At 43.3% G+C, this 15,301-nt stretch overlaps 1 protein-coding gene across 8 annotated transcripts in view; it reads left to right on the top strand.

Moving 5' to 3' along the window:
- RAB28 (RAB28, member RAS oncogene family) overlaps positions 1-15,301 on the top strand; it is a 116,274-nt gene that overhangs the window by 96,810 nt on the left and 4,163 nt on the right. For 3 of the 8 annotated variants that reach the window (XM_025887480.2, XM_073891435.1, XM_073891433.1), the window contains one exon: positions 2,434-3,300. The exons of 1 other annotated variant lie outside the window; for it this stretch is intronic. In XM_025887480.2, coding sequence (XP_025743265.1) covers positions 2,434-2,526 — 93 coding nt within the window. In that variant the 3' untranslated portion in view covers positions 2,527-3,300. Of the gene's footprint in view, positions 1-582; positions 1,044-1,070; positions 1,166-2,433; positions 3,301-7,717; positions 14,199-15,301 lie in introns of those variants that run through there. 4 more of the 8 variants (XM_025887481.2, XM_073891432.1, XM_025887482.2 and 1 more) reach the window with 3 other exon arrangements.

Below are 15,301 nucleotides of genomic sequence, written 5' to 3'. Positions count from 1 at the left end.
AACATAATTTCCATCATATTAATAGATACTAATATGAAGAAAGATTTTCTGAAATAAGATATTTGAAATCATAAAAAAATGAGGATAATTTTAAGTCTAAGAAATCTGAGGGGAGCACGTCATCGCTGTCATACATGCTTGTCGTACATGCTGTTTTCATCCTAAGGGTTATAGCAATCCCAAACCTATCAAGGTAGTTTTGATTTTTTATTTAGCAAAACTCCTTTAGATATTTGAAACAATAGCAATTGTGCTTAAATACTGTATGTCAGGACTTTTTCTTAAATGATAGAAAATGTGTTTCGGACTTGTTTATTTCTGTTTGGAATTTGGAAGCATGGAGGTGAGGGTTGTGTGGGTCGAGGGAATGAGCATCAGAAAGAAGCCTTTGACAAGTAATAGATACTAAGTGTAAAGATTGTAAGTGGCACATGGCTTCCTCAGATTTATGCGTCCACTCCCCACCTTCAGAGAAAATTAATTACTCCTTCCCCTCTCTTCCCACAAGATATTATAAGTCCACTAGTAAAGCTCTTATCTTGTACGGCAATTAGCTGTGTACATGTTTCTCTCCCCATTTAGTCCAGAGCACCTTGTGAACAGAGACTGTGTAATTCAACCGTGCATTCCCAGTGTAGAGTGACTGGCACATAGAGAGACCCTCAGTAATGTTTGTTGAAGAAGATGGAATTAAATACTTTTACTGCACTTTAGTATAGAGAAGCCCTGTAATTCTTTGTTGTCCTCCGAAATTCTGGGTGTTGTAGATATAATGTGTAATGGTGATGCCAAGAACTCTGGGAGGTTCAGTAGACATGTCTATTTCAAGAATTAAATAGAGTTGCAAAGAATAATGTTTCATGGATCTTCATTCATTTTCCTTCCTTTTATATGCATATATTCTGCTGTTTTTTTCTGTGAAGTGTTTAAATTTATGTGTTTGTTTCTTTTTCTGTTTTGGTGTTCCCTTCTGTTTTCAGTCATTGAACATACATTCCTTTTTTTCTTTCTTTTCTTCCCCCCTCCCCCCCTTTCTTCTTCATCTTGTTTATGTTGTATGGAATTGGCAGCATATTGTCAGGGCAGAAATAGTGAAGTACCCGGAAGAAGATAATCGACATGCCAACTCTGCTCAGAGTAGAATCTGTGCAGTACAGTAGTGCAGGTATTAATGGGTAAATTGATTGCAATTTGGGGGAGGAGGGCAGGGGAGTAATGGATGCTATCTTGCTCTTTATTCCTTATGAATAGAGAAGTTCAAATGGTTATTGTACATGATTGGGAGTTAATATTGTTAATTGTAAGGCCTGTTTTAGAACTTTGAAAAATTGATTCTTTGCCAGGAGACTGACATACAAGGAATTGGAGCAAATTAAAATAACATTTCAGTTACTTTCAAACATGTTTGTCTTTATGGTTGTGTTTATCACATGTGCAGTGAAGTGGAGAGTTGAGACAGTTATTTCATTATTCAGTCCTTCCCATTTTTCCTGAAATAGCATGGTAATTGAAAGGGTATTTTTAAAATTTGCCTTGAATTACCTTTCTTTGTCTGCTTCTGTGTGCAGACTTAGTAAGAGAGTTGAGAACAGTGAAGGAGCTGTTTTAACTTAAATTATTACTTAGGGCATATTGCTAAATTCATCATTGAAGATATTCCTTGAAGTGTGGGTTAGAGGGATGGAAAGAAGAGTTAAAAGTGTCTTTTGGTTTAAATTATTTTAAAAACATGAATATGAGGTAATTTTCTAAATTTTTCATTCTGTATTTTGTTAGAGTCATTATTCATAACCCAGTAGTGAGCTCTTTGGAAGTAAATTAGGGATTTGGGAGGAAAGTTTTAAAAGTTGGCAAAGTTTTAAAAATTGGTTTGCTCAAAACATTTCTCCTTTATATGTGGCTCCTATTTAACATTTACACATTTTCTTACTAACTCACAAATTGCTGCAGATATTCTAAAAAAGTTATGGCTGGGTATAATGGTTTATTTAAATATTAATAAATAATGACATATTTTACTTTGAAATTATGAAGTCTTGCCTATGAATTAAAGTATGTGAATGATTAATTCTCATTCATTTGCTTTAAATTATAACTAGGCTTTAATTTTTCTTATTGATTTGTCAATTTTGTGTTAGACTTGGGGTAACATCAAGTTAATGTCATAAGACTCAGTAAAGGAATTGCTCTTCCATCCTTGAAAAACAAAAAAACAAAAACAAAAACAAAAAACAAACTGAAGCCCCTCATTCCTCAACATCTCAGCTTCTACATCAGTTTGTTCTGATTGATTCTTTTAATATCAGCTCTGGCTTCATTTATGATGTCTGTCATCAGGAGTTCACCACAGTTCAGAAAATAAAAATATACTTTAACGAGTTCTTTCTAAATGTTCTGATGTCCTGATAATAACTCTGTTTTCTTTTATGACAGAGGGTGGTGAAGGCAGATATTGTAAACTACAACCAGGAACCTCTGTCAAGAACTGTTAACCCTCCTAGGAGCTCTATGTGTGCAGTTCAGTGAGCGAACTTTACCTTTGTACCAGTGGTCCTGGCGGCCCTTCACCCCGTGTGGCCTGGGCCTCTAGGAGCTCTGTTACGAGTGGCCATCTCTGTAGTGTTCAGTTAGCACTTTCCTCCCAGCTCCCTCGGCTCCTCGGCCTGGACGGGATTCAACTTCGGGACGACACACTTGGAATCCATTAGACTGCTTCACTGAAAAAGAATAATGTTGGTTCTCTTTACGTTCTCCTTTTTTCTCCGATGTAAACTTTTTTAGACAGATATGAAAACTATACAGGTCTTGATCAGCAGCCAGGATTTTGGCCCAGCACAGTTTCATTCTCTTATCTGAACTCCTACCTGGCAAAGTGCACTTCTGAGTGCAAACATTTAAACAAGTAATATATTTTCTCTACAGATACTTCAGAAGGCATTCTTTTGCTGTCTATTGTGAGTGAAAATATATGAAGTTGTATTCAACTGAAAATGCTTGAAATAAAGCTGTATCTATTTTTTTCATTTTTTTTAAGAAGGGCCTAAATTGTTTATATTGTTGCTGTAGCTCACAAAATAGTATTTGCTATTGTATTTTTATTACTGTGTCATGGTCATTATGTATTGTGTAATACTCAGGTTAGATGGCTTTTTGAAGTTTGATAAGTGTTCAGCTGATGTTTCCTCCAAACTGCATAGGAGCACTCCCAGAACAAGTTACGGCTGTTGTTGGATCATTGTGGATCACACTGTACCTGATGTTCAGCTGTTCTTCTCCTGCAAATAAACTTATTTCAGTTACTTTTTTGGGGGAATTTTCTTTCAGGTGTCTTCCTTTTAGTTACAGTAAACAAAGTGTATTTGGATACAAAGTGAGGGATCACATGATGTTTAGTAAGCTTTCAGTCTCTTAGAGTTGTAGGGTATTTTGTTGGACTGATTTAAGTCTGTAGCCTGGCATGTCAGGGACTCCACATGAGGTACACCGTACCTCTCTACCTTTTCTCATCCTGATCTCCTGTGCACTGCCTACCTCTGCACAGATAGAGCCCTGGACTCACTCCTATGTGCTTTATGATGCTCTGCCTTTCTGTCTTAACGCATGGGTCCCTCTGCCTAGAATTCCTCCCCCTCTGAATTCTGTCTTCTGCCAGCCAGCCTTTAGGCACTCTGAGGGCAGGGCTGTGTGTATCTTGGTCATAGTTGTGCCTGGGCTAGTGGGTGCTTCATATTTGCCACATCAAAGCAGGAATGAATGCCATCCCTCCACAAAGCCAATCCTCGTCTATATGGTGCAAGTTCCCTGTGAGTACCTCTTGGATGGTCATTACCCCTTCTTGCCTCAAATCACAGTTATTTGTGTCCTCGTGTTTTATTACTTAACAAGCCACGAGTCTACTGAGAACGGTCCGGGTCTATTCTGTTTCACGCCTCTCTGGAGCACCCAGCAGGGTGCCTTTCTCAGAGAAGACTCGCCACAAGTATGTGCAGAAATTTTGGACACCTAATTTTACAGCTGTTAGGGATTTTAGAAAACTTGTTATTTAATATCCTGTGTGGCTAGGGAAACTGAAGTTTGGAGAGAAAAAGGAACTTGACAGAGGACATGGAATCAAAGCTAGACCCGATAAGAAATCTTCTGTCTCAAGGCCAGGGGTCACCACTTCTCGAGAGTGATCTGAGGTTGAAGAAATTTTAAAGATTGTGACTTCTGTAGTCATCAGGTAGCAAGTCTAATCTTTCTTAACTGTGATTTCTTTGTTTTTTATTTTATAGCAATTAAGCAGCCTTTTATGCCTTTCAAGGTGATAAGCCCTTCAAAATATTTCATTTTATCCTTCCTTTTGGTATCTCCTAACATGCTGGCCAGTCTTCTAGGGAAAGCATATTCTCCCTATGTTCCTCAGGAGAATATAAATTTGAATAAAAGAGAGCTCGACTCTCAAGGACCTTCCAGTCTAATAGGAGAAATATTTGTTGTTGCTATTTTATTTATTTATTTATTTTATTATTTTTTTAAAATACTTTATTTATTTGACACAGAGAGAGAGCACAAGTAGGGGGAGGGGCAGAGGGAGAAGCAGACTCCCTGCTGAGCAGGGAGCCTGCCATGGGCTTGAGATCCCAGGACCCCCAAGATCATGACCTGAGCTGAAGGCCAGAGGCTTAACCGACTGAGCCACCCAGGTACCCCTGTTGTTGCTAGTTTAAAAGATCTGATTAAGTCTACTATTAAACTAAACTTGCCCTAGATTGTATGTTCAGTAAGAGACAAGGCCATGCTCTTGTGGTCATTTTGTGTTGTTTTTACATCTATGTGAAAACTGGAAGATTTTCAGATCTTTTTCTTAATCCAATTACTGCAGGTATGACTTACCACATATATATGATTGTACAAGCTAAGTGCTACAAGGCATTCTGGAGGAGGCAGAGAGAAATTACGAGAGGTCTGTGATCACACCAGAGCACTTTAGCTGTGTGTTGATGCAGTTGGAGCACTGAATGGGACTGAGCAGGGGGCAGGAGGGAGAATGGCCTTTTGTGTAGGGTTGCGCTTCCTGGACATTTTCAGGCACTTGTCACATGAGCTGTTTTTTTTTTTCTCACATCAGTCTGTGACGGGTGTATCATTGCCCTCATTTTACACATTAGGGCACCGAAGCTGAGTGAGTGAGTGAGTGCACCAGTTCCCTCCTTGCGTAGGCAGTAGAGCCAGGATCCACACAGACCGTTTCTGAGATAGGATGGACAAGGCCAGGTCCCGATTTCGGCTGCCTTCTGTTTGAGAAGATCACACACCTGCCCTCCTTCCTGGGAGTTGACCCGGCCTGAGTGTTTCTGGCAGTAGTGATGGTCAGTGTTGGTCCTTCCATCTTCTGACACGACCACTTAGAGCAGTAGTGTAGTCCAGAGAGGCCGGTGGTGGTAAGTTTCCCCTCTGATCACCAAGGTGAGGACAGAAAATGTGCCCCCCTTCCCACCCTGTGCCTTTGGTCCCATCGGTTTTACGTCTTTCCCAGCTAAGCTTGACCCATCATTGAGAGCCTTTTGGCCCAGGAGAGCCAGCACAGTGAACATGCAATAGAGCATATGGCCAAAGCAGATTGCTGAATTCCATATTACAATTTTCCCCATACCTCGGGTTTTATTTTTGAAACAAAAACGTAGGATTCATGCTTATTTTACTTTGACTGTTACCTCTCCTGTCTACAGTTTTTAATTTAAAAAATTACAAGTCTTTCCATCTAGTTTTAGGCACTTTTTCTCCTGAAGACACATGCTATAAAGTTTCAAACACATTGTGGTCACTTCTGGTGCTTATTGAACTTTGAAAAAACACAAAAGTTTTCAGCCAGAACTGGTCATTGGATGCTGCCTTTCAAGTGCACCCTCTATTATGTGTGGCAAACCGCTCTGGAGTGGTTTTTGGAGTGGCCCAAAGAACTCCTGTGACTGCTTTATTATTCCAGGAGGAGGTAAGCCAGGGCCTTTTAAAGTCGATCACTGAAACAATGTGATGGAGCATAATAATTTGTGTGTCATTTAAAAATAGAAAAGTTTTCTGGCTATAGCCCAGCCTAGTGATTGCTGTAGTGTTGGCCCTCCTGGAGGACAGTTGCAAGACTCAAAGGCAAAGGAAATGCAGACCTACTGAGCACCATGGTAGATGTCTGTTCGCTGTCTTCCTGGCATCCATGCCACCACTTCTCCCAGCAGCTTTTCCTCATTGCCTGGTGGAGCCCCGCCCCCTCCATTTCCGGCCACTCAGAGCTCTAAGCGTGGATCCTCATTGGCTTGAACCCCTGAGGATATTAATTTCTCCTGGCTTCAGGGATTGGCTCAGAGATGAGGGGGTAACTCCATGAAAGCTAATGAAACTAGAGGGGACATTTGCTGAAAAAGAAAAAAGAAAAATGCTTCTACCCTCTGAAGTTTCCAGATTACTCTTTGCCCACTGGCCTTGAATGAGAAAGGCTATGGCTCTCAGCAACATTGGCCGCCATCTTGAGGACGCCAAGGGAGGGGCTGCCCAGGTCCCAGAGCTGATGCCAAGGGGGCAGAGGTGAGAAGTGAGAGAAGCCCAGTCCCTGAATCCGAGCCCCGGAGCAAGCAAGCCGTGTCACAAATTGTTTTAACAGCGTGACTCAATTTCCTTTATCATTTCAGCTGCTGTTTGTTTTTTCTTAATTCTTACACAAACAACTATTATGTATTGGGGCCTTGGCTTGGCACCTAAGACGGGTAAACATGATCTGTGTTTTGTCCTTAAGATTTTAGTCTAGGCACATGTATAACTCATCAAAATGTAATCAGACTGTTAAATGCTTCAATAAAACTGTAATATGATACAGGAAGATGTGGCTTAGCAGTGAGTGTGGTCAAATATAGATTTCAGGTAACAGGAATCAGAGTCACCCGTGTAACATAATTACCTTCAAAAGCGAATATAATTCTAGGCTACATTAATGCAAAGAGAGTCCGTCCTCTGAGGTGATTTGTGCATGCAGATCACCTGGAGAATCTTGATTCAGTAGATCCCGGGTGGGGTTTGAGGTTCTGCATTTATAACAAGCTCCAAAGTGATATTTAATGCTGTTGGCTTTTGGACGACACTTCAAACTGCAAGGGATTAGACCATGCTTGCAGTATATTCCCCTTACACAGGTACCCCTCTTTAAGAGGATGACAGAGCACGTTCTGATAATGGTGAGGGAATCCAATGTCCAGTGAAACAGTTGAAGGAAGACAGTATGCTTAATATGGAAAAACGGGCCTCAGAGAGACTCTGATGGTAGTCTTTAAATAGGTGAAAGACCATGCTTTAGAAAGAGGCTAATCTACTGTAGAACCTGTAGGGCCCCAGAAATAGGATGGGTAGGTAGAAGCTGTAGAAAGAAGACTGCAAACATCTGCTTCCCAAGGAGGGAAGAGATTGCTTTATGCAGTGTTGTGTCATATCTCAGGTCTGCAAACTCATGTGGCATCAGGGGCTAGGTAGGCAAATAAATGAATTAAAAGCGATTAAGAGTATAAGGAAGTAGGGAGTGGGTGTTAAGCTGGAGCGCCCTGTCTAAAGCCATTCCAATCCAGTTTTTAAGTTCTATCGGCCCAATAAAACCTATGTGTATATAGAACCACTTCTAGCCCATATAGAATCGTTGTGCCAACTGGAAAAACAAAATGTTCATTTCTCAAGTCACTTTCCTTCTCTCTTTTAGAAAATTGCCACACTGTTTTGTTAGAACAAGGCATTTTGCTGTCCTGGAAAATGGGCGATAAATCTACTCTCCCTGTGAGATGAATGGCAGCCCATGGATGGCCTTGGCCTTGCAGCTGGAAACCTTCGTGTCTGGATGTAAAACTGATGAAATTAGAAGAGAAAATTATTTGTCCAACTTGTACTTGGAAAGCAAAATCCTAGTGTTCAAATCCTGGGGCCATACGATGCCCGGGGCTCCGGTCTCTGTCCCCATGTTATCAGGGCATCCTAACTGTCAGGAGAGCGGTCACGCTGGGAAACTGGGCGAGGGGCTCAGAGAGTAGGTAAGCCCTGCCTGGAGCAGTGTGAGGGAGTGGTCCGGATGGATTTGATCTGGGAGGGGAGGCCGGGACTGACAGCCTGGCCTGAGACACCCTCCCTCCCTGCACCTTCGGACCCGAGGAAGTGAACCTTTCTGTGGAGGGCCTTTGGGCTGAGCTCAGAACCGCATACATTCCATTCTGTCTGGTCCTTCATTGCTTCAGTTTTCCACGCTGCAGAGCTGGGAACCAGAGGAAAGGCAGACTATTTGTTTTAAAGTCCTGCTTCCAAGTTGTATTGAATGTCCCTGGGCCTCCCACGCTGTAGATTGAAGTGAGGCTCGGGGCCGGAGGCTGGGCTGGAGAGGCAGCTCTCCCTGGCACCGCACGGAGGCTAGCTCGCTGAGCCACTATCACCTAAGCCTCGAGCCCTGGCCTCCTCAGTCCTTAATGAGCCCGGATCCTTGGGGGGCACGATTCCTAGCCACCGTGTCTGCCAAGCCGCTTCTCCTTTCCCACTATTGCTGCCCTCATCCCCGATGCCTGGATTGCTCCAACGGCCTGCTTCCTTCCGAGACCTCCACAATCTGCTGCACACACAGCTGTGAGAATAAACTTGGCCCACGGGTTTGGATTAAGTTACTCTTGTTCCAAACTCCTCGGTGGCTCCCCATGGCCTTTTCCGTGAAAGGAAAATGACTTCCTCAGCCTGACATTCAGAATCCTCTAACAGCTTCCCCATTCTTTCTTCTGAGACATCTGTTCATCTTCAACTCTGGTGACTACTTCGTTCTAGCCAGTGGTCCCTCACCTCTGTGTCTGTACTGGGATTTTCTCTATGGAAGGAAGGACCTGAAGAGGCAAGTTAGAGAACCTGCTCCTGCTGGCTCAAAACCAGTTGGCTGTATGACGAGTCGAACCACTTAACGTCTCCGGGCTCAGTGTCCTGAGACCTATTTATGAAGAGCAGTTATATTTGCTCTTCACCATGGCTTATCATGGATGCAGTGCAGGTACAGCCTGAGCTGTTTGTAAACATCTTCTCAGCTGGTGCATGTGGTAATCAGCCCTCAAGATGGCCCTATGACCCTCACCTCCTGCTCTCCACATCCTGTGTCATCCCCTTTCATGCTGAATCACCGTGGGGCGTGGATGGAGTGTGGGGTGTGATCTCCAGGGTGAGCTCAGAAGAGGCATTATGGACTTCCACCTTGGTCCCTCCAATTGCTCCTTCTGAGGGAGGCCAGACACCAAGCCATGATGACACCCAAGCAGCAATTTGGAGAGGGCCATTGAAAGAAGACATTCCACCAGCAGTCGGCATCCACTTGCCAGCTTATTGATGTAGCCAGCTTGGAAATGAATCCTCTGGCTTTTCGTCTGACTGCAGTTTCACCAGAGGCCCTGTGCTAGATGCGCCCAACAGAGGTGCCTCCAAAGTCCAAAGAAATGACGAGAGCTAATGAATCATTAATGTTGTTTGAGGTCGCGAAATCTTGGGACAATTTGCTTCACAGCACTAGGCACCTCAGGTGGTGGGTATTTGTGTTCTCTCTGATAGATGGGGAAACTGAGGCTTAGGGCAGTTTAATAACTTGCTGGAGGTTGTACAGTTGGAGAGTGATAGAACAGGGGTCCAAACCCAGGTCTGCTGGGCTCAGAAGCCTGGCTTCTTCTTTTTTAAAGTTTATTTATTTAAGTAATCTCTACACCCAACGTGGGGCTCAAACTCACGATCCCGAGGTCAAGAGCTGCATGCTTCTCCAGCTGAGCCAGCAAGGTGCCCCAGAAGCCTGACTTCTTAACTATTGTGTGATGCTTCTTACGTATTAGTATCCCTGTGGCTGATGCACAGTAGGTGCTTATTAAGCAGTTTCAAATGAATGAACAAACTACTTTGATGACTGAATATATAAATGAATTACATGTATATACAACTAAAAATAGTGAGTATTTGCAATCTCCATTAAATCGGGTTGGAGTTTCTTCAAAAACTTTAATCTCCAAATGAAAAGACCCCTATCATTTTTCTGATTATAGAGATATTCTACTCGTGCACTGTTGGTGGGAATGTAAATTGGTGCAGCCAACTGTGCAAAACAGTATGGAGGTCCCTCAAAAAATTAAAAATAGAACTACCATGCAATCCAGGAATTCCACGTCTGGGTATATTTCTGAAGAAAACAATAACACTGACTTGAAAAGATATATGTGCCCTTATGTTCACTGCATCATAATTTACAACAGCCAAGATTTGGAAACAACCTAAGTGTCCCTTAATAGATAAACGGATAAAAATGTGGTATATATGTCCAGTGGAACATTAGCTGTAAAAAAGATTGAGATCTTGCCATTTGTGACAGACCTAGAGGGTACTCTGCTAAAAGGAATAAGTCAGAGAAAGACAAATGACATATGATTTCACATACGTGGAATCTTTTTTAAGATTTTATTTATTTGTTTGACAGAGAGAGCGAGAGAGAGCACACGCTGGGGGAGCGGGAGAGGGAGAAGCAGGCTCCCCACTGAGCAGGGAGTCCGATGTGGGGCTCGATCCCAGGACCCTGAGCCGAAGGCAGACACTTAACCCACTGAGGCACCCAGGCGTCCCTTATACATGGAATCTAAAACACAAAACAAATGAACAAAACAAAATAGAAACAGACCCTTATTTATTTTTATTTATTTTTAAAGATTTTATTTATTTGAGAGAGAGAGAGCACAAGCAGGGGAAGGGGCAGAGGGAGAAGCAGACTCCCCGCTGAGCAGGGAGCCCAACGCGGGGCTCCATCCCAAGACCTCGGGATCATGACCTGAGCTGAAGGCAGACACTTCACCAACTGAGCCACCCAGGCGCCCCAAAACAGACTCTTAGATACGGAGAACAAGCTAGTGGTCACCAGAGGGTAAGCGGGTTGAGGGGGTGGGAGAAGGTGAGGGGGATTAGTAGGTACAAACTTCCCATTATAAATAAGTCATGGGGACGGAATGTACAGCATAGGAAACATAGTCAATGATATTGTAATAACTTTGTGTGGTGACAGATGGTAACTAGACCTGTCATGGTGATCATTTCATGATGTATAAAAATACCAAATCACTTATCTTATACATCTGAAATATCAAATCACTATCTTGTACATCTGAAACTACTATAATATTGTATGTCAATTATAATTTTTTTTTAAAAAAGCCTAATAACCCTCCTGTTCTCCAGCAATAATCACTAGATGACTTTTCAAATCAGTGGGGAAATGGTGTATCATTCAACAAGTAGTATTAGGATAACCAGCCACAATGAGGAATGAGCATAAACCTGGATCCCTGCCTCCCACCACAAGTCCACTCAAGATGTAAATATATAAGATAAAACTTTAAGAGTTATTTTAAAATACTGTAAAATAATACAGAGGAAAATAAATTAAAATCACCCTTCCCCTGCTCATTATTGTTGACATTTTGATGAAAAGCCACCTTCCAGATCTCTCTCTGCATCAGTCCACAAGTCTGTACTAATAATGAGTTGCATTATATTAAATAACTCATTCTGAAATTAGCGTTTATCACTAAGTGATATTATAGGTCTTTTCCTACATCTATGAGCATGAACACACATCATCATTTTTAATGGCTTCCTGGTTTTCAAGTGTATAATGTGATAATTTATTTAATCATTCCTCCATCTATGGACATATGTTGTTTTCCCATTTTCACTGTTATTGGAAACTATGCTTTGTTGAAAATCCTATGTATAACTTTCTATATTTGCCTTGTTATATTTATCCATGGAATAAATTTCTAGGAGTAGAATTCTGGCTCAAAGGTATCTTGAAAATAATTTTATATTTTCATAAATTTTACCACACTGTGATTCAGAAATATTATACAATTTAACCTGCTAATGGCAGGTGAAAGTGTCCACTTCCCTGTGACCTTGGCGACATTAGAGAACAGTGAATTGCTTTCGCTGACCTGCCTCATGCCCTACACGGCACCGATGTGGACTGACTTCCATCAACAACCGTGAGCAAAGGCAGATACGGTCTCCGTGCGACAGTGAAGACTCGTGTCTACAGGAACATTTTCCTGCTGCCTCTCTTTTGGTCTTAACGTGTTCTAGATGTCAGATTATGCCTTCTATACCCAGTAAATATCCTTAGAAAGCTTTCATTCAAAACCATTTATTCTAACTTGAGTTTTATAAAATCACAACACACAAGTGGCTTATTAAAACAAAAGTAACCAAGAGCACCTGGGTGGCTCCGTCGTTAAGTGTCTGCCTTCGGCTCAGGTCATGATCCCAGAGTCCTGGGATCGAGTTCCGCCTCTGGCTCCCTGCTCAGCCAGGAGCCTGCTTCTCCCTCTCCCACTCCCCCTGCTTGTGATCCCTCTCTCGCTGTGTTTCTCTCTGTCAAATAAAACAAAAATAACCAGCCTTCCATCTAAGGAGCCCTTGTTTTCCTTACTTTTCTCTGCCTTCCTCTGAAGTCTTTGTCCTTCCCACCCGCAACCCTGCTCCTATCGGGCAGAAGTTACTGGGCCCCCTTGTGCCCCTGGCTTGTACATGGAGGTGAATCCTCTACATTTTCATCTGATGGCAGCCTCACCAGACACCCAGGTGGGGAGCTCAAGCTCATGGAGACCACCATCCAGCCCCGAGGCTGTGACTCTCCCCTTCTGACCATGAGCTCTCTAGGAGCCTTGACTGTGGACTGAGGGGCGAACCTTGTCTGAGCCACCAGCCAGCTGTATGACCTTGGGCACACTCCTCCACCTCCGTCCGGCTCCATGTCTTTATCCACAGCAGGTTTGTGACGTGGTATCAGTGGTTCCCAAACTTGGCTGATCATCAGAATAACACGAGAAGCTTGACAAGATACCGATTCTGGGGCTCGACCCTAGATGCAGGGCCCTGGAAGCTGTTTGGAAACCACTGGACAAACTCACCTCTCAGTGTATCTACCACTCCCTTACATGACCAAAAACATACTGCCAGTTTTGAAGTCTCACTTTACAAATCTGTAAAATGGAATGATCACCATGGTGACTGTCCTAGGAACTTCCTGGGGCTGACATGAGACTCTAATCATGGGAGGAAAAACTTTGAAAACTTCTAACAGTTCCAGACAAGCATGTGGACTATTGATCTTTTCTGTTTGCTTTTCTTGGTGTGACTGGAGTCCACTTTTGGCTCACCAAGCCTAGGAAAGTCTCCCCAGTTATGGGTAGGCAATCTCCTGCTGACCCCCCTCTGTTGCTTCTTCCACCAACAGTCTAGATTCCCTTGAAACCTCCTCATTTGTTTCTAATTTGGGAGTGAAGGGTTGTCTCCTCCTGGCTTCCCAAAGACCCTTGACTCTTGAGCCAGCTTAGCCATTTCCTCTCACCCCCCCCCTCCCCCCCCCCCCGTTCTGTCCCTTATCCCAATCCTCTGACACTTTCTCAGATTTGTCTTCCAAACTGGCAGGTGGCCCATGAACAGACTGGCTAGCTGCCTTGTGTTTGGGTCAGGGTGGAGGGAAGATGCCGTAGAAGCTGACAGACAGCTGAGTGAACCAAGATGTGTGCTCCATCTCCCAACTCCCTCCCCAACCGTGTGCAGAGGGGACCTAGTCTGGCTTGTCCTTGGGGGACCCAGCCCTGAAGACAGTGGAAGACAGGAGACAGGAGAGGGAAGAGAGAGGGAAGGCTTACTGAGAGGTTTACTGAGGAGCTAGCTACACCGCACCAGGTCCCATGCCAGGAACTTTGTGCCTATTTTTCAGAATAGTCAACCTTCCTAGCACATCTGCTTTGCCAGGCAGTATGTACAGAGGCCATCGGGTTGAATCCTCATCCCAGGCCTGTAGTGGCAGCTTGGAGTCTCATCTTACAGATCAGAAAACAGAGACTCAGAGGAGTGACGGGTCTCTGTCCCAAATCACACGGTCCGCAAGAGGCAGAACCGGGATTTGAACCCTGCTCTTCGTGACTCCAGAGTCTGTCCTGCCCCACGGGAATGGTGGTTAGTCACGCTCCGTATTTAGCCTTTACATTTCCAGGGAAACGCTTGAGCCTAGAATGGGATTTCTTTTAAGGTTTTGGAGCCAAAATTATTTTAATTTTATGGCTAGGAAAAATGTAAACTTACATTTTCAGCCGACCAGAGATGATAAAGTATGCATTTGTCAAATAAAATTCTTTGCTGTGATAAAGTAAATCATTCCTTGGCCTTGTAAAAAATTACGTCTCCCTCGAACGGTTTTCCCTGCAGCCTTTGCTAATATTTCTGTTATCTCTATTAGGGATTACAATGATTAATGCCCTTTTATTCGCATCGTTAAGCACTTCAGTGAATGTGTGAACACACAGAGCATCATAAGTCATCGAGAAATGAAACAACGTGGTTTCCTGGAAAGAAGAAAAGTCTTGAGAGTCTGACAGATTGGGGTGTGCATTCTGTCTCTGCCACTCTCCAGCGATGCAAACTTGCTCAAATTCCTTAGCTTCTCTGGGTCTCAATTTCCCCGATGTGTAAAACGTAGATAATACTTATCTCACTGGGCAATTTAAACGATGGAATGAAGTGCCATTACTTCTAGCACTTTGCACGGTTTCTGGCATGAAGTAAGTGCGTAATAAATGTCAGGGTTATTACTGGACTGGCTCTCAGGGTAACTAGTTATTTAATGACATGCCTGGATCTCACGTTAGTTATTCGTCTTCAGGACAACAAGACGGAGTCTCACTAGGCCTTCTTGTCCAGTGGGCCCCAGCTGTCACTGTCCCGCCCCAGTTAGAAATGGCTCAGGCAGGAGAAAGGTAAAGCTCATGAGTGGGCATATCTGTTGAGATCTTTTTGGCTGCAAGTAACAGAACATTTAACTTAGTGTCTCAGACAATTAAGAATATCAATTGCCTCTTACAACAAGTATCCTCGGGGTAAGTGGATTCCAGGGTTTTTGAACTAAGTTGCTCAAAGATGCCGCCACGTTCCCAGATGATTCCCTTTCTTCTTTGCCATTCTCAGCCTGCTGGCTGTTAGGCTGGCTGCCTCGTGGTCCCAGAATGGCTGCAATAACTCCAGGCTTTACAACTTTATATCGCAAAACCCAAAGGCCAGAAATAGGAAAGGGGATCCATTCCATTCTCATGTCTCCTCCAAAGAAAGAAGAAAAATTTCCCCAAACCCCCACCTCCCAGAAGACTTCTCATTCCTTTTTTTGGCCAGAATTTTATCAAATGCTCATCCCAGACTAGCGGTATGGGAAATGGTTAGGGCCAGTGACTCTCAGCTCTGGAGG

Source organism: Callorhinus ursinus, unplaced genomic scaffold, assembly GCF_003265705.2.
Source record: "Callorhinus ursinus isolate GAN/ISIS: 27379988/994484 unplaced genomic scaffold, GSC_fseal_2.0 scaffold4, whole genome shotgun sequence".
Classification (NCBI taxonomy): domain Eukaryota; kingdom Metazoa; phylum Chordata; class Mammalia; order Carnivora; family Otariidae; genus Callorhinus; species Callorhinus ursinus.
This window is presented reverse-complemented; position numbering and strand designations above follow the sequence as displayed.